This window comes from Palaemon carinicauda, chromosome 24 (assembly GCF_036898095.1).
Source record: "Palaemon carinicauda isolate YSFRI2023 chromosome 24, ASM3689809v2, whole genome shotgun sequence".
NCBI lineage: Eukaryota > Metazoa > Arthropoda > Malacostraca > Decapoda > Palaemonidae > Palaemon > Palaemon carinicauda.
Window position 1 is genome coordinate 15372338 of NC_090748.1, and position 27098 is coordinate 15399435.

The 27098-nt window shown below is 41.5% G+C and overlaps 1 protein-coding gene across 2 annotated transcripts in view; it reads left to right on the forward strand.

Moving 5' to 3' along the window:
• LOC137618100 (uncharacterized) overlaps positions 1 to 13605 on the forward strand; it is an 86837-nt gene extending 73232 nt beyond the window's left edge. The window contains exons 2-3 of one of the 2 annotated variants that reach the window (XR_011039722.1): positions 1180 to 9685; positions 9741 to 13605. Coding sequence is in view for 1 of the 2 variants with exons in the window: in XM_068348086.1 (XP_068204187.1) it covers positions 1383 to 3509 (2127 nt within the window). In the remaining variant the exon portion in view is untranslated. Of the gene's footprint in view, positions 1 to 1179 lie in introns of both variants that reach the window. The other variant, XM_068348086.1, reaches the window with a different exon arrangement.
• Positions 13606 to 27098: the final 13493 nt, after the last annotated feature.

A 27098-nucleotide genomic window follows, 5' to 3' on the forward strand; every position in this document is an offset into this window, starting at 1 on the left:
CATTTGATAAGACTCCATTATTATTAACAACTTTACACTTGCTATGCTCATGATCAGACTTAATCAAAATTTTTAAGAGGAACTCCATAATAACGCAGGACTCTCCACAAAATTGGCCAGCGCATACTATCAAAGGCTTTTTCATAGTCCACAAATGCCATCAAAAGGGGATTTCCTTATTCTACGCATTGCTGAACAACATGTCTCAAAACTCCCATTCATCAGGTTTTGCCCCTTCATGCCACATTCTACACAATAATCTTGTAATTACTCTGGGAGTTGCTTCACTTTCAGCCAGTATCATCTCTGCAGTTATTCCATCGTATCCCGGGTCTTTCCATCTCTAGTTTTTTTTGGATAACTTGGCTTTAAACACACTGAATTCATTCATGGGCACATCAAGGTCTTCATCAGCTTCAGGTATATCAATCAAATTATTCCCTTCATATCTCCTATTCATAACCTTATTAAAGTGTTCCATCCAATGTTGTCTTTTTTCATCTTCTGTTGCTATAACAGAGCCATCTTTCTTTTTGATGGGTATATGCTTCTTCTTTGTCCCTGTTGAGATTTCATTAATAATTCCATGAGCAATGCTTACACCATAACCACTTCCTGAATTCATATCTTTGTCAGCCTCATCTGCTTTACTGTCTAAATATTCTCTCCAGTCATTCCTGGATTTTCTTTTGACCTCACTGTCAATACTGGAATACTTAGCATGCTCTACCTTGTAATTTTTATTACTTCCTTGAAAACTTCCAACAATCAATTTCTGTCTTTGTCTCTTTTTTATAGTATCCTAAGTATCATTTGATATCCATGGCTTTCTCCTTGTAACTGCGTGTCCCAAGATTTCACTACCAACTGACTGATGTATGTTCTTAGTATCACACCATTCTTCATTAATTGTCTGTTCTTCATCTCTTAAAGTTTCTAAGATGGAAAAGGCTTGGATGATTTTTTATCTTGTGGAGCTGTTATATTTATACATCAGCAATTTACTGTACTTTTGATATGTATGCAATGAAATATTTAAAATTTATAGTTACTGTGCTATAGAATTCTCCAGTACATTACTGTAATTTACATAAATAATTCTTGCCACACTTACTACGTGTGTTTGCTTATGAAATACAAATTTCTAATCAGTTTTATATTAAATTTTTCACTTTTCAGATTTGATCAGTTCAAGGGATCAGTTTTGTGAGCTGTGCCATTCTTTAGAGCAAGTACACATGGAGTTTGTTGGTTTGTGCATTGCAGCTAAAATGTAGAGATCAGGTATAAAGGAACATATAAGTGTTAAGACACTATAGTGACCTTAGAGAGAGAGAGTATTTGCATTCTACCCTTTATTATTGTATAAATAACTACTGTGTATGATACTCTCTTTAGCAGCAATCATGAATTCCAGTGATTACTTGGATAGTAGTCAAGAGTATGAAACTCTTTATCCTCAGACAGTGATGGATTCAGACAGTCAAGATTCTCCAGTTCTGAACAAGAAACCTCATTTTTATTCTCCAAGCCATGCTAAGCACTTTGATTGCTTTTGCGGGAAAATATTTATAAGTAAAGCTGACTATAATCGTCATATGCTCATCCATACTGGTGAGAGACCTCATGAATGTGAAATATGTGGCAAAGCATTTTCTCTTAAAGGAAATCTGACAAAGCACATGATGTTGCACACAGAGGAAAAATCATACCACTGTCCTGATTGTGGGAAGGGCTTTTTGAAAAAAGGCTATATTGATCAGCATATGCGAGTCCACACGGGCGAAAAACCTTTTGTGTGCCCTCACTGCAATCGAGCCTTTTCCTTGAAAGGAAATTTAGCCCAACATATAAAGCTTCATACAGATGAAAAATCATACAGTTGCATGCAGTGCAATAAACTATTCCTGAAGAAGAGCTATTTAGTTCAGCACATGCGAGTGCATTCTGGGCTTAAGCCTCACAAGTGCAGCATGTGTAGCAGAGCTTTTAATCTGAAGGGCAATTTAGTTCAGCACATGAAGAGACACAGTGGTCGTAAGCCTTTCAAATGCTTAGTGTGTGGTAAAGCTTTTGCATTGAAAGGAGCTTTGAGGGAACATGAGAAAATTCACGGAGGTGATAAACCTTTTGTTTGTAATGTTTGTAGTAAGGCCTTTAATAAAAAAGCTTATTTAACACAGCACGAGAGAACTCACACAGGTGAACGTCCTTTTCAATGCCTAGAATGTGGCAAATCATTTTCCCAGAGGAGTATACTAAATCAGCATATGAAGCAGCATGGAGAAAGATCATATAAATGTTGTCAGTGCCATAAGATTTTTCTTAAAAAGCTTTCTGAAATTAACAAAGCTGTCAAGAATAATCGTTTTGGGGGTTTTAAATGTAATGAATGTGAAATGCTTCAAGGAAAAGTTGATTTGGGTTCTGATGGAAATGTGTCTGTCTTCTTAAAAGAGGAGCAGTCCCTCTCTGGTTATGATGCTCAGACTTACATTCAGGATGATAACATGTCATTGTATAACTTAGATAGCTTGCAGAAGGCTGATGAACTTGACAGGCTAAGGCTTTTAAAGCTGACGAGGATGGAGGAGGACTGTACATCCTCTAGTAAACAGTGTAACACACCATTAGTTTCTGAGAGCAGTGACTTGAATGAAAGACCATATGAATTTGATACACAAACCACCCAACCCTCTGGAGCATCATCTACTTCAGATATTAAGAAATATGTTGACTATAGCCAAAAAAAAGTTGCCATTGCACATTCTTTGTCAAAAGAGAGTGGTAAAAGACCAGCCAGTCAGACCAAGGCTAGTTCATCATCAAACAGTGTAAATGAACTACAAGATCAAAGTAAAAAAATGCAAACTACATATACTGAATTAAAAGTAGTTGAAAAACACAGACTTCCAGGAGGCAGTCAGGAGCAAGAGCCACCTCTCGTAGAGGCAACAACTGTTAGTCAAGAGCAGTTGCATTCTGTGGAAAAAAAGTCAGAAGTAGTTGTTAAACTAGGTGATAATGAGGTAAAGGAATCTTCTGTAAAGGTTGCTGAGAAGAATAATAGCCAGAGCTGTGCAGAACCATTAGTGAAAAACTTGGAAGTTGGAAAGACTGGTGGGAAAAGCCAAAATGATGGTGATAATAAAAGCGTTTCAGAACAGTCAACAGATTTGGTGGGAGATACGTTTAAGACTTCAACCGTTAGGGATAAAACATCTGATCAGTCTTTAAAAAAGCATCCTGTTCTAATAGGTATAGAGTCTCAAAATTCTTCATCACTAGAAGAAAATGATTCAAGAAGAGCTTTTCTGTACAGCCAGTCATCTTTATCAGATTATAATGCCAGAAATCTAGACTCCTTAAGATACATTGAGAACTTGCAGAGAAACTTCTCTGGTATTCGCCATGGAAATGTTCCTGAGGTGGAAAGTGCTTTGAGTAGGTTTGGTATTAAAGGGTACTATAATACTCCATGGTCTTTTGCTGGGAATTATCCTGAGTGAATTCATCTTAATTAAGGCTGTTGTAGGTATCATTACTGGAGAACTTTTTTTTGTACACAATGTAGTAATAACATCTAAAAAATGGTGTGTAGCATTACTGTGGGTTACGATGGGAAGTATTACCAAGTACAGTATATATTGTTTCGCACAAAGAAAATAGATTTTAATTGTTCCTTTACTAACAAACCATACATAATTTATATGGATATTCTTTCGGCGAAGCTGGAAGGTAGCTATTAGACTTTTAATACGAGGTGGCAACCCTACCTAACCACTGTAGTGGGTAGGTAAAGGGTGGCTGGGGCTACCCAGTGGCCTCTATCTACTCGCAACTTGGTGAGCTACATCACTTTTTTCTTTTGGCTGGAAGAAAACGGGCATCTCCGTTCTCTCCTCTTCAAGGCTTAGCCATACAGACGGGTTGCTTAATGCTCACCTTTTTTTCTTTTGCTGATGTAACTGTGTTTTCTCTGTGATACTCTCATACATACCTGTCCTGGTCATGAGGGTTGCTCTTGTGGCACCTTCATGTCGTCTGTTGGTACCAACCCGCACTCTCTGTGCCCAACCTGCAAGAGGCATCGCTGCGAGCAGGGTTCGCTCTGCGACGACTGTAGGGAGTGGCTTGCCTCTCATTGGGAGAGATTTGGGTGTCGCAGGAAGAAGAAAGCCAAGTGAGATCTTTCTCCCCCCGGGTCCTCCTTAGGGGCAAAATGACCTCGGTCTTCTTCACACACTCCTGGATCTTTCTAAAGCTCCTCCTCGCTTGCCTTCCTCTCGGGGGGGCAGTTGAGTAGGAGCGCAGACTGCTTAACTCCTTGGCAACCTCGGGGTACTGGGGGTTGTTGCTTCCCCTAGAGGAGCACTTTTTACCTCCAACCGCCGGGGAACATTTTACTCCTGTAGATGTGTTGCAGGCTTGACCGTCCTTGTGGGTTTCTGCTCCCCCTTTGAAGGAAGCACTGCTGCAACACCTTCAGCATGAGGCACAGAGAGCCTCTTTGCCAGTGGCTTCGACATCTGATGAAGGCTATCTCTTGCCCTCTCCTGGCCCTTTCATCACGTGGACAGAGTCTACGTTCTCGCTCGCCCCTCCAACAGCCTCCTGCTGACGACGAGCCCTCTCCCCATCTGGTACTACATCGTCACCTAATCCGTAACCTCTTGTTTCTTCCCACAGACAAGGTTCCAGCTTGCTTGCGCGCCACTCGCCTGCTGCGAATGTTAGGAGTGATGATCTTCTAGTAGCCAGCGCTCCATCTGCTTGCCGATCGCCAGGAGGAGACACATCACCTCCTCGTCATTCTGGATGATCACCCTCAGGACGTCGTTCGCGTTCACAATGATCATGGTCTTGGCCCTCTTCTTCACGAAGGCGTTCCCGATCTAGAGTTAAGCATTCACACTCCAGAGACCGCAAGTCATCACGGTCTCAGTGCTCTTCTTCAAGAAGGCGCTCTCATTCACGAGCTAAAATCGATCACGAGATAGATGCTCAAGATCACGAGCTAGACGCTCAAGATCACGATCTGGACGCTCACGATCACAATCTAGGCGGTCACAATCGTGGGGAAGACGCTCACGATCAGGAGGAAGACGGTCACGAGAAAGAGCGAGGCACTTATGATCACAAGCAGGACGTTTACGATCATGACCGAGGTACTCACGAGCAGGACGCTCACAATCACGAGCAGGACGCTCACAATCACGAACTAAGCGTTCACGATCACAATCGAGATGATCTTCTTCACGAGGACGACGCAGGCGCTCGTGTTCACGATCCACGTGACGCTCTACAACCCGCAGATCTCCAGCTGCCCCTTCTCCAAGACGAACTACGACCGAACAAGGACCTCCCGAAGGACAATGCCCAGAGAAGCATCCACCTAAGTTAACCCCTGCGCCCCTTACGGCTTGGAGTGACTTAGGTAAGCGATCGCCCACGCGACGCTCACCGACCCGTTCTTCTCTAACGCAACGCTTTCCAATGCAAGGCGTTACCCTCATTCCGAGGCTTCCATCTCCGTCTCTAGCGAGTATTAATAGCCCCACAGCGCTACAGGAGCCCCCTAGGTTATCCCCTCCTCGCTCACCTTCAATCGTTCATGAAATGATACCATTTGCACGTGAATCACACCCTTTGACGCATCAATCGCCTGTTCTCACGCTTGTGAATCGTCCAATCCCACACATATTTCACGCATTGAGGTCCCGATTTCACAAGTAATCGCAGACCCAAAACCTCCGCGAACGACCTCCGCAACTGCAACATCTGACGGCTGGCCGATTCCCTTCACAGAAGGGTTCAAGGAACCCCTGAATAAGTTCACATGTGTTCCAATTTCACCTGTTCATCCTCTACGGACAACGAAGGAGGGCTTAATCGTGCCTAAGAGGCTGTCTCCTCAAGCTTCTCAGGCTCCTAAATGCCATTCCACCAAAAGGCGTTCTCCTCCTCCAGGGCTCCCAAAGGAGACCCTACCCCTAGACTTGACCAAAGGCGGCAAGCTTCCTTCATGGTATAGCACCCTAGTGTCTACCCTTCAGAAGTCTTTGCTTGGCTTGGGCCTTTCAGCCCTTCCACAGCCACAACAGCTTCAGATCCAGCCTAGTACGCGTATTCCGCTAGAGAAGTCTGTATCTGTTCCATCTTCCTCTGATTACCCTTCAGACCTCAGGAGGAGATCTGCCCAAGGCAGTATCGTTCCCACGGTACATCGGTCACCTCCACCTAGACCCATTGCTAAGGAAAGGGTACATTCTGATGCGGAACAAACCTCTGTAGAGATCCCTGTGATGTCGATTTGTTCAGGAGACAGGCTCACCACAAGGCAAAAGAGGAGGATGAAGTGTGGTACTGCACCTCTCACTGACCTGGTCCAGCCTTGTATGAGCAAGGATATAGGCACTCCACTGGAGATCTCCATTCGACCCTTTTAAGTCTCAGCCCATTGAGATTGTTCCTCTGGACCAATGTCCAGTTTCCCAACCACCTAGGGAAGAACAATCCTCTGTTCCTGAGTCTCGTTATCCGAAGGAACCGCAGGCTTGTCCCAGACCTCCCATCTTGGAAGAGCACTTGCTCCTGCAGAGAGTCAAAGGACGCTAAGACAGCTTAAAAAACGCGAGAGCGAGGGAAACTCGGAGGCCAGAGCTAGATAGGAAATCCCTTGAGGTGGGTCCCTCTCATGACCTAGTTGACGACTTCGACCTACTCCAGGCTTCTGTGGATGAGAGCTTGAAGATAGATGAGTTTTTGGACACAGATGACGAATTTCTCCCAAGGACAGCAAGTCCAAAGTTCCGCTCCGTGGCTGAATGCAAGGAGTCGGAACATGCCTTCTGGCATGTCCTGGCTTCTATGAAGTCAATAGATAAGTTGTCTGATCCTGTTACCACTCCTCTGGAAAGCAAGGACATGGTCCTGGACAAAATGTTTAGCACACACAGACCCCCTAAGACCAGTGCCATCTTGCCCTAGTCGAAAGGACTGACAGCGGCCAGAAGGAAAGCTATATCCCAGATAGCAGGAGCTTTTAGTTCTCTGAGAGCAGGTTCCTCATCCTGGGCTCTTCCATTTCCTTTTATCCTGTAAAGGAAGTATTATGAAATTGAAAACGAGCCTCTTCCTAACCTGACTCTCGACCCCTCAGTATAATCCCTTACTAGGGGTCTTTCAGTGTAAAGACTTGACTCATTAAGAGCCTCACTTTTGCCATCGAGCATTTCCACATAGAGGCGGGAAGTACGTCATGCAAGCTGCTTCACACCTCGATCTATGGCTGGGGTCGTTGGGCCACATTGTACAATCCGAGGATCTATCCAAGGAGTCTACAAGGCGATCACTGGCATCTTTCCTCTTGTTTGGTACCTGGACTTTGGAGTTCCTTTCGCATCACATGGTTAACCTGTGGGTGAATGCAATTCTAAAGCGAAGGGATACTGTGATTGGGAGATTCCACAGGTAGGTGCCTAAAGGGGAAGTCACTCGCCTTAGGAATTCGACCCTCAAGGGATCCACTCTCTTTGACTCTGAGGAGGTAGAGACAGTAGCTGATAGGTGGAGAAAATCCTTCAAGGATTCTCTCCTCCACAGGCCATGACTTCTCGGTCCTATGGGAGGGCTCCTCAACCCCTCAGATCAGCCTAGCACTTAAAATCCCTTGACATCCAGGTCCTCAGAACCTGTCAAGGTGTTCAAATGGCCCTTTCAAGCTAAAGAGCAGAAAGGAAGCAAGCCTTTCAGAGGAAAGAGAGGTAGTAGAGTGGGTAGGCGGGGTAGTTGCTAGGGAGGGCAATCCTCTCATCAGTCCACCAGTGGGAGGATGCCTATGGCAGAGATGGCAGTTTCACGGGGTGGATCCCTGGACAATTACAGTGATTGGCATAGGATATCGCGTCCCGTTCATTCAGTCTCTCCCTCCTCTGACTCGTGATCCAATTCCGTTAAGCTTCTATACGAAGGGATCTGTAAAGGGGCTGGCCCTCCGGGCCGAATCCAGACCATGCTGCAGAAGGGCGCTCTTCAAGAGATTCTAGATGGGTCTCCAGGCTTTTACAGTCGACTCTTTCTTGTGTAAAATGCGTGTGGAGGCTGGAGACCAGTCATAGATCTCGTGCCCCGAAACAAGTTTGTTCTACAAACTCCGTTCAGGATGGAGAGAGCAGACACGGTCATCCAGGCAGTAAGACCAAAGGACTTCGTGTGCACATTGGATTTCCAGAACCCATACTTCCAGATCCAATCCATCCGTCTTCAAGGAAGTATCTCAGGTTCATACACGAGAACAAACGTTACCAGTTCAAAGTTCTCTGCTTCGGTCTTGCAACAACACCCCAGGTCTTTACCAGGGTAGTTTGCCCTAGCATCATCTTGGGCTCACAAGAATGGCATTTGTCTCTTAAGATAATTCAACGATTGGCCGATTCTAGCAGACGTGGAGATGACCCTTCTTCATCACGGGAACATGCTTCTCAAGTTTTGTAAGAATCTGGGGATGATGATAAATCTCAAGAAGTCATCACTGCTTCCATCTCAGAGACTAGTCTATCTCGGTATGATTATAGATACCAACCTTCAGAAAGTCTTTCCATGAGACGGCAGAGTACACTGGCTGAGAGAAGTGGCAAGACCCTTCCTCAGATGGAAAAATCTTTCAGCCTGATAGTGGTTGTGCCTCCGAGGCCATTTGACCTCCCTGATTTGTCTTGTTCCCAACGGCCGCTTCAGGACAACATTCAAGCAATGGCAGTTGAAGCTCGTGTGGAACCAACACACCAGCTCCCCGGACATCTTATTTCCTATAGGACAGGATCAAGTGACAGATCTGCAATGGTGGATGGCAGAGGAGATCTCCTCAGAGGACAAAATCTTCTCGTCCCATCTCCGGACTTGATGGCTCTACACAGATACATCAAAAAAAGGATGGCGAGCCCCACTTGCTGTATCACACGATCTCAGGCCTGTGGTCAGAGTCCGAAAGGTACCAACAGATAAATCTCTGAAAGATGAGAGCAATTTTTCTAGCTCTCCATCAGTTCCATCAGTTGCTGGCGGGTCAATCTGTAGTGTTGATGAGCTAAAGCACTACAGTGGTGGCTTAAACAAACAAACAAGGTGATACCTCTTTGCAGCCCCTATGCCATCTTGCAGTAGAAATACTACAATAGGCAGAATAACATTCAGTGACCTTATCAGCTCGCTTCATTCCCGGCAAAAGGAATATGTTCACGGACAACTTAAGCAGGGCTACTCAGATAGTGGGCTCTGAATGGTCTTTGAAACCTCTGATAGCCAACAAAGTCCTCACATTGTGGGGTTTCCCGACTGTGGACCTGTTCACGACTTCCCTGAACTTCAGGCTCCCGTTGTACTTCTCCCCAGTTCCAGACCCTCAAGCTCAATAGCAAGGTGCATTCCAACAAAGGTGGGACAACATTGAGAAAAATGCTCAACAAGACACAAATATCCAACAACTTAATGATGATCCTCATATCCCTGCTATGGCATCATGCAGAATGGTTCTCGGACCTTCTGCAACTCATAGTAGATTTCCCGAAAGAACCACCTCCATAACCATATGTACTCAAACAACCACACGTAAATATCTTTCACAAGGCTGTCCCGTCTCTACAGCTTCACGCCTGGAGACTATCCAGTGTCTCCTCTCTCAGAGGTCTCGTCTCTACGGCTTCACGCCTGGAGACTATCCAGCGTCTCCTCTCTCAGAGGTCTCGTCTCTACGGCTTCACGCCTGGAGACTATCCAGCGTCTCCTCTCTCAGAGAGGCTTTTCGCAGCAAATTGCAAAAAGGATGTCTGGATATATGCAGAAATCTTAAGCATCAGTATACCAGACAAATGGACAGTCTTCTGTGGTTGGTGTTATGGAAGGGATATCTCGCTCCTCGATGCCACTATTCCAATGATAACGGAGTTTCTTGTATACCTTTTGGGAGGAAAAACTCCTTTCGGTCTCGTAGGTGAAACGCTATCGCTCAGCCTTAAAAACCTTTAGATTAAATGGAATAGACCTTTCCCCTTCGTTGGAGCTTTCCTTACTCATACAGAGTTATGAGATTAGTTGCCCCGAGTCGAAGATAAGACCTCCTCCTTGGAACTTGGTTCGCGTTCTGAGATCTTTAAAAGGCTCTCCTTACAAACCATTACGCTATGCAACAGACCGTAACCTCTCGGCAAAGAGAGTTGGTGAACTTCATGGTCTCTTATACGACATCGTCCATTCAAAGGGATTGGGGGGAGGTGACACTCGGCTTCGTCCCTGAGTTTATTGCAAAGAATCAAAATCTGGGGTTACTGGACCCTAGATTTGGGCCCTTTCAGATTAAGAGTCTACTTTCTGTAACCAATGACCCAGATCAGTTGTTACTATGCCCAGTGAGGAGTTTGAGATATCTTAAACGCACTGCAGCAACTCGGCCCCAGCTTTCATCCCTATTCGTTAGCTCAGGTAGAATTAAGAGGAGGGTCACCAAGAACACCATTTCTTTATGGATTCACAAAGTTATACTGTAGACTGCTCTAAATCCTGATCCTCCTCCAGCTCAAAGACCTAGACCTCATGAGGTCAGGGGCATCAGTATGTCCGTGGCATTTAAATGCCATTTTTCAGTGTTGCAAGTATTACAAGCGGGCGTGTGGAAGCATCAGACAACCTTCACCGCCAACTATCTTCAAGATGTGACCCACAGAAGACTCGATACTTTCTCTTTCGGTCATGTGGTGGCTGCACAACAAGTGGTTTAAGAATACCTCAGGCTCCTTGTTGGACAAGTAGAAGATGGTTGAGGCCATTGGTTACCTGGGTTAAGTTTGGAATGAATGAATAGTGTGACTGGCTCTTTTCTTTTCTTCATCTTCCCCTCTCTTGGGGAACAGCGCCATGGGTCCCTCTGCAAGCTGACTTTAACCTCTGCAGGTAATAACTTATTTCCTTTGTTGTAACCTAGTATAGTTAATTATTGTTATATACTTGAACACGTCACCAATGCTTCCCGCGAGGTAAGCATTGGGAAACGATTATATAATGTGTAATATTCCTATTTATAACTCGGAATATGCGTACTTAGACTTTTATATGATATCTCTCACAACCACATAGGTTGCTTAGGCTGCTTTCATACTTACTTTGTATTTATTAGAGAGGTGTCAAGGTTCTCCTCTGATAATGTCTAATACTGTACTGTAAAAGGAGAACCCTGGTCGATGACTAAGCCAGTACAGTAGTCAGACTTACCACCCACCTAAGGGTAAGTCACCCATATAAATAATGTAAGGTTTGTTAGTGAAGGAATAAATAACAAATTTGGAAATAATTTGTATTTCTCCCAAAGACAAACCTGTAGTTATTTATATAAATTGTCCCTCCATCACCTGTCATAAGTGACGTAGCTCACCAAGCTGTGAATAGATATAGGCGGCTGGGTATCCCTCAGCCACCCCTTACCTACCCACTACAGTGGTTAGGTAGTGTTGCCACCTCGCATTAAAAGTCTAATGGCTATCTTCCAGCTTTGCAAAAGAATATCCATGTAAATAATTGCAGGGTTGTATTAGTTAGGGAAAAATACAAATTATTTCCAAATTTGTCATCTTTGTATCATTCATTAATATAAGATATCATTCATTAAAAGAAGTATTATCATCTCTTGCAGCTTATGTAGAGTAGATATGCTAGTGATAATATTGTTATAGCTTATACTTAAAGTAACAGGTATTGAAGTTTTATTCAGTTTTCATTAATGTCCAATGATTCTAATAGAAGTACAAATGTTTTTTACACCATATTATTTACAACATTATCATGTAATATTTTTGCTTTTTTGTAAACTGTATATATACAGTATATATGAATTTTCATTCATTTACTTGTATTTATGTTTACATTTATAGTAAGTTATACATGTTAGATCAACCATGATTTGAGGAAATCAGAGCACAGTACCTCCAATTTGCTGATATCCATTTGATGCTGCTGAGCTGTCATACTGTTTTGAGGATCAGCCCAGTGGCTTTAATTTAAAAGCTATTACGTACCTAAATAGTGGATTAAGAACTTCCTTTACAAACCATATTATTCATACAAACACTTTATTTAACTTAGCAGGTATTTTGCACTTTATTAAGGGGGAGAGATCATGCCTTAAATTACCATTATGCAATTAGCAATGTTTTGGGGTAATTCAGATTTTTTTTATTTGCATCCACTGTAAGTTGCCAAGTTTCCTTTTTTTCTGTGCCCATAGATGTGATGATTGTATCTTATTCGCAAATCAAAAATTCCTTTCACTTTTTATTTTTCACTTAATTGTTTGTTTTATTTTATTTGTTTATATTTTCATGTTAAACTTTTTTGGTAGTTGTACACTATTTGGTATAACAGTATTTAGTTTATTGCATGCTGTATATTAATCATCGTAAGTAGATTTTGTAAGTTTGTCTGTCCTATCATTCAATTTAAGTGTTATGCGATGACACCAGGAAGTGCTGTAGCTTTTACTCAGTCATAAACATAATTACCTTCTTTGTCATGTGTTATAGTTTATTTGTTGAGTAGAAGTAGTAATAAATATAGCAATTGATGATTTAGTTTTATGTACTTGCATTTATTGTGGGGCAGTAATTACTTTATTATGAGCAATTAGAAAGGGAAGACAATGTATGCATTATTTTAATCATTAATACATAACCAAGCATGTTCATTCTTATGGTTCACAGGTAATAGGTGGACATGTCTGCTTTTAAATATTGGTAGCCTATTTGAAATGGCCTTGTCTCACAATCTGTTAGATGGGTATTTGAGTCCAGCTGAAGCTTGATAGTTTCTAGTCGTGTTTGCAACCTCACCATCCTTGTAATCTGAGGATGAGACATTTTTGGGAGCCTATAGGTCTATATGCCGAGTCATTAGCAGCCATCGTCTGGCCCTCCCTGGTCCTAGCTTGGTGGAGAGGGGTCTTGGGCACTGATCATTTGTATATATGGTTGATCTCAAGAGCATTGTTCTCTCCCTTATCTCTTGCACTTATGAGCGACCTATAAACTAATCTACACGATAAAAGTACATGAGTTGAATGATTTCTCAAGTTGCTCTGCACATTCTGGAGGTGAATAGTATGAAAGACAGTTAATTGAGATTAACCACCAGTTTCTAATTTCTTTACAGTGCCTATGTGATTTTGAAGCCTGATCTTTACCACAAAGGAGAGAGTGTAGAGGCACCAAAGAATAAGGAATCTTTCAAGATTAATGCTAAAAGTAAGATGTATAGAGGCATATATATTAGAATGGCCTTTTTATACAGTATATTGATGAGTTAGAGTAAATTTAGGATTCAAATAAAGGAAATTACATCAGCTTCTGATATCAAGTGATCACTCCTACCTTCCTCTCTTTGTCTGTCTACTTTTGTCTTGTTGACAATCAGCACATTATCTTGTTTGTTAGGTTGGGTTATTAAAACACAATATGTTAACATTCTTTACTAATGACTGCTTAGAGGACCTAGGCATGACAGAATCCCCAGATTTTGTCTTAATGTTTTTCATTGGCACTATTTTCTTATTTATTCTGAATGGGCTTTTTTGTCCCATATTCTATAGTATATATCTATCAAAGCTTAACAAAGCACGATGAGAATGATGTGGCAATAACTGTTGGCCAGGGGTAAAGTATCTTTGTCAGATTAGCTAGAATCTGAAAGATGGATAACCTAATCTATAGAACTAGGAATGATGTACATTGTAGTTAGAGATTATCGCATCAGATAATTTTTCAGTCCATGACAGTGGGTGAGGTCCCGAGAAAGTTGTGCATCAATCAGGTCAATTCCTTAACCAAGGTGCCATGTAACACAGTCTTCAACAAATTGACACCAAACAGGCTTTTAATCAGGGACCATGTACATTATAATTATTATTACTTGCTAAGCTACAACCCTAGTTGGAAAAGCAGAATGCTATACGCCCAAGGGCTCCAACAGGAAATTAACCCGGTAAGGAAGGAAATAAGGAAATAAACAAACTACTACAGATGTAATGAACAATCAAAATTAAATATTTTAAGAACTGTAAAAAAAAATAGATAAATCTTTCATATGTTAACTATAAAAAACTTAAAAAACAAAAAAACGAGGAAGAGAAATAAGATAGATTAGTGTGCCTGAGTGTACTGTACTTTCAAGCAAGAGAGCTCTACCCCAAGACATTGAAAGATCACAGTACAGAGGCTATGGCACTACCCAAGACTAGAGAACAACATTTTGATTTTGGAGGTCGTTCTCCTAGAAGAGCTGCTTACCATAGCTAAAGAGTAACCATTGAACAACTGCAGTGCAGTAGGTAACCTCTTGGTAAAAGAAGAATTGTTCGGCAGTCGCAGTGTTGTCAGATGTATGAGGACAGAGGCGAATGTGGAAAGCCAGACTTTTTGGTGTATGTGTAGGCAAAGGAAAAATTATCCTTAACCAGAGAGAGGGATCCAGTGTAGTACTGTCTAGCCAGTCAAAGACCCAATAACTCTCTAGCAGTAGTATCTCAATAGGTGGTTGGTGCCCTGCCCTTGTAACGTCCTTGCCTGGTGATAGCCAGACTGGGGTATGAGTCCCGCTCAAACTCGTTAGTTCCTATGCTCGCTGCATCCTCACCATCCTTGTGAGCTAAGGATCTGGCGTTTTGGGGAGCCTATAGGTTTATCTGCTGAGTCATCAGCACCCATTGCCTGGTCCTCCTTGGTCCTAGGGTTGATGAAGAGGGGGCCTGGGCACTGATCATAGGTATATATGGTCAGTCTCTAGGGCATTTCCCTGCTTGATAGGGGAATGTGACTGTCCCTTGCCTCTGCCATTCATGAGTGGCCTTTAAAACCTTTTATTTGACTATGTAGTGAGTCCCTTTTGGTTTGGTAGATCATTAAACTTATGCAAGGAGGGCAGCCTTGGCAGATTACCTCATAGGAAATGACATTTTCAATGTTGGGCAAATTCTCAGGGATTCATGTTCTCTCCTCAAAGGACCAAAGTCATCCGTTTTAATCGTACTCGTAAAAGAGAAGAGATTTCCACCTTTTTCTTAAATGATATTATTTTGCCCTATGAGAATAATATCAAGTTTTGGGGGGGTAATTTTGGACAAAAAAAATTACCTTTGGTCCCCTTATAGATGAACTATCCATGAAGGTTAAAAAGTCACTAAACATCTTGAAAGTAGTACAGTATCACATTTTGATTGAGCTGCTGGTAGAACAACTTTGCTTAGAATTTATACATATTTGTGTCTGAGCAAGGTAGACTATGCATGTTAAATTTATGGGTCAGCTACTAAGACTTTACTTGAAAAACTTGATGTTGTTCACAGTATGGGGCTCCGCATCTGCACTGGTGTATACAAAACATCTCCCATTGATAGTCTGTATGTGGATTCTGGCATGTCTCCCCTTTCCATCCACAGAGAGGAGTTGCGTTTGCAGTGTTTAGCTAGGTCCCTCGCTATAAGAAACAACCCTAACAGTAAATATGTTAGGGCTCCTTTAGGTCGATCAAGCTCCTAACAGATCAAGAGTGCCCAAGCCTTTTTAAGTACTGCTGAAAAATGATGCCAGTGAAGTAGTTTTGTTAACAGCACAGATAGCAGAGGTAGGATATCCCAAGTCTCCCCCTTAGTGTAATCCAACTGTTAAAGTATGTTTTATGACTGTAAGGTTATGAAAAGTGAGTTTTTAAATCATGCTGCTCAACATCATGGGAAACATGTTTTTGAGGATGGTTCCAAATTGGCTGCAGGAGTTGGAAGTGCAGTTGTGGTAGGTGATATTGTTATTAGAAAGAAACCTCCATCCTCTTGTTCAGCATTTAAAGCTGAGCTGTATGCAATAATTTTCGCAGTCCGACTTATTTTTAGAAATGGTAATCAAAATAGTTTTTGTACAAATTTTACAGATTCCAATAGCATATTACTCACAATTAAACAAATTATGCCAGGCCATCATCTAGTACAAGAGGTACAGGACTGGTTAGTACTTCTACAGTCTAGCAGAATGTCAGTGTTCACTTCTGTTGCATCCCTGCCCACTTTGGGGTGGATGGAAATGAACGAGTAGATAAGGCAGCTAAGGAAAATTCATGGCTACTTAATCTATCCCCCATAAGTATTCCTTACAAAGACCTTATAGGCAAGATGCATTTTTACTATAAAAATAAGTGGCAGAATCGATGGTCTGAACTGACCACCAATACAAAATTGAAACAAATCCACCCTTCACTGGATAGTTGGTTATCTTGTAATTCTACAAGTAAGAGGGATGATATAATTTTAACTAGATTGTGTACTGGCCATACACATGCAACCAACAATTATTTGATGAAGAGTGGTGAAGGGAGACAGGCCCCTCTTTGTAATACCTGTCAAGTGACAATAGATATCAAACATATTTTAGTCGATTGTCCTGTTTTTAATCTTCAGAGGAGGACACATTTTCTCCAGGAAAAACATTTAAGAGATATACTGGGGGAAATTGTAATACCCTGAACTTGAAAAAATTTATATACAGTAGAATATTGGTATGTATCATACGTTTTAAATTTTATTAATTTATTTTTTTAATCCTTTTAATCTCTCCTTATCTTGCATTTAGATATCATTGTATGAAAGTTGTGTGATTGGTTTTAGAAGTTAAAATGATACCAAATGTTAAAAGTATGGGTATGGTTGATTAATTTGCATTATACAGCTCTGAATGGACTTTGATGCCACAGTGCTTGGCTTAAGGCCTCCATTTTATATTCGATCCAATTCAATACAGTGCCTACTTTGGAACTGCTAAGTACAGTATATGAAAATTACCAGAAATGCAATTTAGTGGTAGAGTGGGCCTCATTGCTAACTGAAAGGGCTGTTCTTCATTCCTCTTAAGATAATTAGTGATGTGCCATTAGAGCACCTAAATTTACCTTAGGGAGCTAACCAGGAGATCATGAGTTAGACATAAAATGTTGAGAAATAGTATTGTAGGTTTTATCTTGAAAAATGTAGGCATTAGGATTAGGAGTTAAACAGAATGCCTGGAACCAAGTTCATCTATTGAGGCTGTTTACATTTAAGGAGATGTGGTGTTAGGTGATCCAACATCCATATTCCAAGGTACTACAATACTCATATCACTTTCTCGTATCAAAGTTTTGAATTACCTTCCTAGCTGTGTTTTGTATGTTTATGCTTATAAGGTAGAGACTATAGTACAGCATTTGTTATATACAGGAGTTAGTGGCTGGCTGTATACTTTATATGTTTATAATTTTTGATTTCTGTACTTTATTTGTTGTTTATGAGCTCATTACTCAAGGAAGACTGCATAGTTAGTAAATTGTCCTTAGGTTCCCTTTATGTACCGTAGAAGCTAAAATGTAGGAAGTGGATTGGATTTTTATTTTCATTTTTGTTATGTTATTTTAAGGTTAATATGGTGTGTTATCTCCAAGGACTTTTCTGACAAAGACTAGAATAAGGAATCCATTACGACATGAATCACCAAAGAGATATCATCTCCCTCGCTCTAGGGCCTGTGTTTCAACGTGTAAAGTACGGACTCAGCATACATCACACCACCTCCAATGCTGAAATCCTCTGCCAACCTATGACACATCATCACCAAGAGCCAACATTACTACTGGAGACAATGTTACTTGCGCACAAACTTGCACCAAATCCCCATCTTCAATTTTGTCACAGAAAAACAAACACGTGTTGCTTAGACCCCATTCAGTAAGAAATCTTCCTCTACTGTTAAGTAACAGGAATCAGGTTATGAGTTATTCACAATTCCTAGTAATAGCATGAAACATAATTGGGGGACTTATTTACTGTTCAAGATTCCCTTCCGGTAGTTCGTTTTATATTTTTATGCAATCGGCTCACATGGCATTAGTCGTCTTTCACTCTCCAGCTTTCTTGACAGCCTGAAGGTGTTTTACTTTTTGTAGCTTATCACCTATTCCAGTTTTATAAATTTTATTCCCCATTTATTTTCATCAGAAGTTTTATAAAGTTAATGCTGTGCTGTGAATTTTCAAGTAACATACCCTAGTACTAATAATTTTGTCTTTTCGATTGCCGGTGTATGATGCCTTTCACTCCGGCTATGTGAATTAGCTTGGAAATGTTTATATAGAGTACCGTAACTGTCATGAAATTATATAACTGTTAAGCTAACTTCGCCTAAAGCAGAGAAATCAGGAGTTTATCATAATAATTTCTGTCCGTCTCTTAATTCTGACTCCATGTCTTCGATCTTTAGACTAAAACGAAAAGCCTCTTTAGAGGCAGGATCCTCTCTATATTATATCCATAGGATTGGGAGATGATAACTTGGTGTCTATCCTGCAATTATATCTGCTGAGATCCATGTTTTGAGAAGTTAGTCTGTTTCAAAATGCCCAGGCCAACAAGTCTTTTTCAACATGGCTATCCTTATTCTAATGACCTCCCTTACAAAGAAAGCTGATCCTCTTTCCATCTCTAGAATTTATGATGTGAGAAAAAATTGTTTCTTCTTTAAAAAAATTTCCTAGCCACTCCAGTCATTGTACCTTGGGTACAACGACTTACTGTTTTACATGATAGACATCTAAGACTATCTGTTCTACCCTTAAATGGTTATTATCTCAAACAATTAGTCCCAAAGGAGCAGTGTTAGCTTACGTTTTAGAACGAGAGCAATATCGTGGGCAGCTTTTCATTATGTTTACGAACGTTTCAAACCCCGCCCACGGGGAACCAGACATCCTTGTCTGTGTATGAACGCTGGCTAGCTCCTCCCATAAAGAGGAGGGGCAAACCAAAGGAGAAATGATTACGTTTATAACTGTATATTTTGTTTGAGAACATGTGCGCTCTCATTCAAAAAATTATTACAGCTAGTCAACGATAAAAAATTCCTTGGGCAATAGTGTTGCGATTCATCGCACATACAGGACATCGAAAGCTTTGCAGGTTGGTTTAGGCATAGGGTGTTTGTAAGACTTGACCTGAAACAAATCCAAGTGGTGCAACATGCATGTGTGGTATTCTGCTCGTTTGTAGCACACATATTGAGATATTGGATAGATGGACTACATTATCCAGGCCTTTCAACATAACATAATAACAGGCATCCAAATTTTTCTCAGGATGTTTACCTTTATGAGGTGTGTCAAACATATTGGTTTTTCTTACCTATATAGTATACACATGATTGTTTGCCTGGTTGTAGACAGTTGTCCTTGATTTTACACAGGTCTACTCAGTTATTGCTCTGGGATTAGGCCTTGGAGACCACACAACACTTTAACCCCCCAAAAATGTGGTTTTGATGAAGGAAAAGCCTATTACAGTATTAGGAAGATGCTGTGTGGCCTCCAAGATCTTCCCTTCTCCCAACTCTAATGTATGGAAGATGGTGGCTTGGTACAAGTAGTATTGTTTCCGGTAAAAGAGTTGGCTCTCGGTGTTAACATATCATTAATTGGCAGGTGATATCAGCATTGGAGGTGCTATGGTGAGTTCAATAGTGCCTCAACTCAGTTGCCTCCCCTATACACACCAAGTCCTTGCTTTATACGTTGAATACTAGCCCTAGAACAGGAGAAAGAATATTTCTTTAGTAATCTAAGTTGTATTGGATTCCCTGTTCTAGCCTTTTACCAATTGGTCCTTGAAGACTACACAATACCTCCCCGAAAATGGGTTTGATCCTACACACATACAAACTCTTCATTCTTGACTAAGGAAATATTGTTCCGCCATAGCTGGAATCTAACCACAAACTTTTTAACGCAAGGTGTTAACAACTGCTAGTTAGTAGGAGGTGACTGGCCGCCCCGCTCTCATCCGTTGCGTTACGTCACTTTCGTTTTTGGTTCGGTAGAGTGCCGTCTTTGCTTTCCCGTAAACTCATTTATTTACCTGGCTTTGTTTTCTTTCTCTTTGCTTATGTGCTTGATCCATTAGAACTGCTAATATGTGGGTTTGGAAGACTCATCTTCACAAGCTTTGCCTTGCGTGCAGACCATACTCATGAAAGCAGGCCTCTTCCTGTGAAGAGTGTCAGAAGTGTTAGTTATGGCCTTCCTTGGGGTTTTCAGGTCCCCCCTCTAAGAAACAGCTCATAGAGGTCCAGAATTGTATAGCTACTTTCTCGGTGGTTGTTCATGGACTCCGTCCCAAGCCTCTGGAGCTTTGTTCCCTCCAGCAGGTCTCGTGCCCTTCGCTGAGGGGTCCTTTACAATAAGGGAAGGTGGCAGGCTCTCCACGAAGGCCCAGTCAGGCTAGCAATCCTCCAGGGATGATCGTGCACGTTGAGCTAGCAGTGGATATCTTGCACACGAGAACAAGCAGGGGTTGGAGGTCTCCAAGGGAGGTCTCGTTTATGGACACCTACCAGTTATTCCTGATGGAAGTCATGCGAAATGAACCATCCGCTCTGTCACCAGAGCCTCTGGCCCCCCCCCCACCCAGTAGGCTTTGTAGCCAGCAGGGGACCTTTGGAAGGAGACTTCCACTCTTTTAGCCTCCTTCGTGACTAAGCCCCGGGAGAACAGGGATACAAAAACCCTTTTGAAGAGCTTGGCTTTGAAGGCTCTCGATGTCCCAGAACAACAGAAGGGCGCTCTCAGTTTGGTTCCAAGATCCTCATTGCCCACAACGCAGAACTGCCCTCTAGGCCTCGTACCCTAATCTGGGTGGTCGTTGATGAACCTAACCCAACTCAGTCTCCTATGGTTGTGAGCTTGGAATTGGAACACTCAGACAGTGTGCTACCATTACCAGCTAGGCCAAAAACCTCTGCCACTCATCAGAGAGAGGCAGACCATTCCTTTCTGCAGCTCTTGTCCTGCATAAGAAAAATTTATGGACTAGGCAATCCCTTTGCCAGACCCCCAAAACTGGAAAGACCAGGATTGAATTATTGATGCCCTGGTGTGGGATGGTAAAGAAAGCCAGGAAGATCATATCCCAAGTTGCAGGACCATCAAACTCTCTGAGGGCCAGCAACTCATTGCAGTTGATTCCTCCACCGTTCGTACGGCATAGAAAATACTGCGTCATCCTCCCCGGTGATCCCTTGCCACTTCTTTGCAAGCCACTACATTGATCGACTACTGGTCTGGCTCAGTTGGGGATGATCCAGAGCAGAAGAAAGGAATGAACTCCTCACTTTCAGGAGCAAGAGCAGTTGAGTTTCTCGCTCACAACATAGCCAACTAGTGGGCAACCTGGATTCTGAAACAACGGGGCTCATGTCATTTCAAGATTCAGAGGCCAGGGCCGATGAGGGAGACTACAAAACTCATCAATGTAGGGTCGAGGGCAGACATTACCCTTTATTAGTCTGAGATGAATGGATAGAATGAATGGCCTTTTCTTCCTTCATCTTCCCCATTTTGGGGCACAGCATCTAAAGGACTGTAACCTTGCCTACTTCTGACTGCAGGTAAATACTATTTCCCTTGTGTGGTCTGGAATATATACATATTTCATTATGTTCCCATTCTCCCTGCAAGGGTAGTCGAGTATTGGCTAGGTTTAAATATGAAGACGTATTCAACACACTTTATTCTTACCTGGCCAAGTCACAGTGCTTAATTTCCACTCATTCATCATGATTGCCCAGGCTGTTAACTCCCAGCTTTCCAGATGGAGAGTTCACAAGGTATCAGGGTGCCTCTCTCATGCTCAAAAGAGCTCCGAGTTACACCCCAGGTCAAGCTCCTATTCAGTTGAGTTTCAGACTTCCATCCACCTAAGGATGAGTCTCCATAGTAAAGATCTAAGGGTTTGTATGTGTGTAGGAACAAATGGCAAATTTGGAAGTAATTTATATTTTTGCTAAGTACTGTACAGTGTACAAACATGAGCTCTATACTCATATTTTTCTCGCCATCACCTGACCAACTAGAAGTGCTGCCTGCAAACAAAAATGGCTTAATGCACTTGGTGAGTATTTGAGCAGGATGGCCAGTGCACCTCCTGTTAACTAGCAGAGGGTTGTTAACACATCACATTAAAAATTTGTGGGTAGATTTCAGCTATGCTGGAGCAATATAGCCATAGTAAATAGCCTAAGTTTGTATAGATGAGAAAAATGCAAATTATTGTATTCTCAAATTTGTAGTTTTTCTTGTCAAAACCACTTTTTTTTTTGTTTTGTAAAGATGAAGTACAGTAATTGACAAATTCACTACATTTGATTTAACCTATTCAATTACAAGTCTTATCTGTTTTGCTGTAAAAGTGCGCAAGTTTGTGTTTGCTGAATTAATTGGGTTTATATTCTTGACTCTGTCATGACTATGGATAATTCGTTCTTCGTATGCAATTAGTAAACGCAAAATTTAATGACATTAGATGAATTAAATCTATATACTGTACGCTGTGCTCTTCAGCCACATCTCAAGTCATAGGTATTTTTGGCGTTGACTAACCTGCAAATTTATAAATTTTATGAAGTAATGTGCAATGGATATCAGCATGTTGAAGGTAGCTGCCTTTCCTTGATACTGCATGGTTCGTAGGTATCAATATCTACAATACATACAATTAACCAGTATTATCTGCTATACTTGTGAAAATATTTATATACTGTGTATATATATATATATATATATATATATATATATATATATATATATATATATATATATATATATATATAATGGCGTTTGTGTTACTAGTAAATAACATCATGTTTTGATAGTGAATGCATTGAGTTATTTTTAATTTCTTCTGGAAGATATTAATGAAAAATTCTGTAGTAACTGTCACTGGCAAATAAGGTCATTTTATGACATCAGTAAACAACTTTTATTATATAAATTGTTTGTGATAGTCCACATAGGTGAGGTCTGCATCAAGAAGAGATTCAGAAGTGTTAAATTGATGGTATGTGGTCGTGTTTCACATAAACAAAAACAAAACTATATTTCAGATGACAAAAATGCTTTGTATATACAGTATAGTTGTATATATCTGAAAAATATATGTAATACAATAATTGTTGAACATTGGGCTATGTGTAATCTCCTCAACATGTATCAGTTGTACAGTTATGAAATTTGGTGAACTTGGCAAATTTTATTACTGTATGTACTGTACCTCATGCTTTTCTTGTGTTGCTGTTTCTATTCTTAATTTTCAGTTTCATCTTTGTTACTTGTATGCAGTTTTATCCTGTATGATTATTTCATTTTTAATGTGCATATGTCTTTTGATAATGAATTTGTTGCTGAATAATAGGCATTAAATTATTATGGTATTTGTAAGTTGAAGCATTTGAATATTCTGAGTAATTTGGGAACAAAACCTCAAAATTAGAATATTTTTTAGTCATAGAACAGTGATTGATAGGAAGTATGCAGAACATTTGTAATTTCTCATGTTACTAAATTAGTTACTAATAATTTCTTCAAAGAGCTTTTATGTAGTTTGTGCTGATATACACAAATAACTTTTGATGGAAATACTGATACATTCATTTAGTACTTGAACTGTGTTGGTACAAGCTTTTGTCAATAGATTTACCTAAAAAAACATCACGGGCCATGTTAATTAAAGCTAAGATCTGGAACTTCCCTTGCTCCTCTAACCCTACAAATGAGTCTGAGGAGGAGTTACCTTGCCCTGCAGTTTGGTAATTTAATCCTTGGACTTGAATTAATCGCAGAACCATTGTTTTGGCAGGAAATTAAGTAGAAAAATTTTGTACATGAACTGTGAACTCTTGATGTTTTCATTGGCATGTAGGTTTTTGTTGATAGATCTAGATTTTATTTATATAGACCATATAATGTATGCTTTTTACTTTGTACATTCATCATTGTTAGGACACTCACATTTTGTGACTATGCATTATATGGAGATATAATAAACAATTAGTTATTTCAAAAGTACAAACCTTCACTGTAAATGTTCCTCACGTCATGAAAATCAAAAAAGTCATAAATATATCTTAAATGGCTACAAATGAAATATGTGCACAAAGAAAATGCCGCTCCTCTGTTAACCCAGCACTGTGTTGGAATGGGAGTTGGGTTTGATGCAAGAAAAAAAAGTATTGTGCCATGGATAGACTTCTCTCTTAGCAGGTGCAACCATATTGCTAAGGTCAGTTCAGAAATCCCTAACAAAGATGACCTCTTTTAGTCTCCTTTCAGTTCTTCCTTCCTCGCTCATGTACTAATATCTCGGTGATCCCATCAAGGAAATTAATTAGGTTCTGGCTTCTGACTAGATGGAGGTTGGAGTTGGACGGCATGGCTCTTAGTAGTAATAATGGGAAAACCAGATGTGGTTAAGCAAGGAGAAATTGTATATAAAACATCTAATTCCATTCCATTGTGTGCGAATATTGGTCCAGGATTTTGGTAATGAAAATTGATTCATGTCTTATATCAAAGACTGAAAGTTACTGCTGTACTATTGAGATACAGAGCCCTGGAAGAAATATTGAAAATCATTTAGACAATTTAAATTAAGTGGAACATCTCAAAAATCCATACAACAGCAATATGAAATGATGATATAATTACAAAAGTTTCAGGACATGACACCATGAAGTGTGGCCCATATTTATTAATCTAATCCAATGAACACATGTGTTGCTAGTATTGAAGATCCTTAAGACAAAACTGCTGTGCTATATTCTTTCAAAAAAAGTGGGATTGGAAGTATTAATATATATGATATAGTAAAAGGAAAAATAAAATTTTGGTGAAAATACCGTCAAACGGGTAAAGCCTACCCAAAATCAAGATAGGATGAATTGAGAAATTAACATGTTGAAAATCACATCCTAAATACATGTAAATCGTAACTGAAAATACCCTTTTTTAAATATTAAACTTAGCCGGTAAATATATAATAGCTGACGTCTCCGACGGCCCGACGGATCCAAAAACTCGCCAGCGATCGCCGTGAAGGTTGCGGGTGTGCCCACCAGCGCCGACTATCGGCCAGATACCGCATATACTTGTCAACCACTCCAGTTCTTCTCTGTCGGTCTTGCCGACAAGTTGGTTCCGCTCGCTTTAGACCTCGAGTTTTCTACCGAATTGGTGAAGTACTTTGTTTTGGTTGTTTTATTGGCGTTCGCTGTGTTGGTGTGTTTCTTCAATAAAACTCTTGAAACCCTTTTTTTGGCTTGTGTTTCTTGTTGATGAATTTGGCTTTGACTTGGATTTTCTTTGGTTGTTCAAAATGGCTGACCCTTCTCCTGTATATCGCAAGTGTGCGAGAGAATGTAACAAACGTCTTCCCAAGGCCTCTATCGACCCTCATACTGTTTTTTCTAATTGCCGGGGTAGATCCTGCCAATTAGGAGATCGGTGTGAGGAGTGCGTGGTCTTGTCGGAATTCGAATGGCTTGAGTATGAAAAATATACTCGTAAGTTCGAAAGAGATAGGGTGAGGAGAAGCTCCTCTAGATCTTTGGAATTTTCCTCCTCCCATGCCCCTGAACCTAATCCTTCCCCTGTAGTGGTTGTTACTGAACCCCCTGCTAGCACTCATGAACCGTCTATGCGGGATATGTTTTTAGCGATTCAAGCTTTAGGCGAGAAAGTTGAGTCCTTAGCCTCGGACCGAAACCAGTTAATGTCCGATGTAAAGTTGTTGAAAAGTGGTAAAGCAGAAAATCTAAGTGGTAAAGTGATAAGTGCGCAAAATGTGTTTAGTGTTGCGACCGAGGGTTCGTCTGTTCGTGCTTGTCGCTCCCCTAGTCCGAGACCTCTTTCAGGCTCCCCTGCACCAGGGAGAAGTAATGTCGTAGGACTTAAGGGGGCGAGAGGTGTAAACCAGCGTACAGACGTTCCCTCTTTGGTATCAGACGTTTCTCGTCAAGAACGTCCTTACCATAAGACGGGTGAGACAGTTCTCCTCGTCCTCTGACGACTTATCGCATAAGAAACCTTGGCGCAAGGTATCTATGCCCTTAAAGCGAAAGTCAGTCCCTTCAGGACAGGTCCAGCGTCCTGGCTGTAGCCATTGGGGCAGCTCTGACCACTTGCAGTCATCGGATGACTGTTCGCCTGTTAAGCGAAAGCGTAACACGGAGTCCGAGGGTCTCGGTAGAGGCAATGTTTTGCCAGCGCAGACGTTACCGACGTCACGGCCCGTTCCGACTCCCGTTGACCCGAAGTAGGTTGTCCTGCGGGACATGCAGTCTAAGCTTTCCTCTCTCATGAAAAATTATGAGCATGGACAGGTTCACGATGATCCTTTGCTTGCGGTTCGCCAGTGCGATGAACGGACTCTGGCCTTCAGCCGCCTAAACGAGTGTTTTCTCGTCCGTTTGATGTTAGTACTAATGTTTCTAGTGCTTTGAAACGCGATGCTAGTCATGTTCCTCGTCTTTCACGTCAGTCACGTGACGTGGAACCCCCCTTTCTACAGTCTCGGACTGACGTTCAGCAGCTGCCACCACAGCCCCGCACTGACGTTCGCCGACCGACTCCGTTGCCTCGCCGTGACGTTGAGCGTCTGTCACCGCAGTCGGAAGTTGTTTTGCCTGCTCAGACCCTGCAGTCAATGCAGTCTCGGCTTGATGTCGAGCGACATTCAACTCAAACTGTTGTTGCTTGTCAGTCACAAGACTTTCAGTCTTTTCAGCCGCGGCGTGACGTTGTTTCCTCTGCTGTTGCTGCTGCTCCGTCGCTTGTTGACATTGCCTGTCAAGCGTTGCCTCCTAGGCATGTCTCTCCGTATCACGAGACTCGGCAGTTGTCGGACGAAGTTCCGTCGGATGAGGAAGTCGCTGATCCCCTTCCAACTGATATGCCTTTGGGGACCTTTTCAGATGGAGAGGAGCCTAAAGTTGCTCAGCCCTCTCTTGATTTTAAAAAGATCATGCTGATTTTTAAGGAACTTTTTCCTGACCATTTTGTGACTGCTGCTCCTCGTTCGCCTCCGTCAGAGTTCACGCTAGGCCTAGCTGCTTCGACGCCGTCGTTTACTAAGCTAGTGCTCTCTCGCTCTTCTAAGAGGGCTTTGCGTTTACTAGGCGACTGGTTGATGACCAGGAGGAGTTTGGGGAAGACAGCCTTTG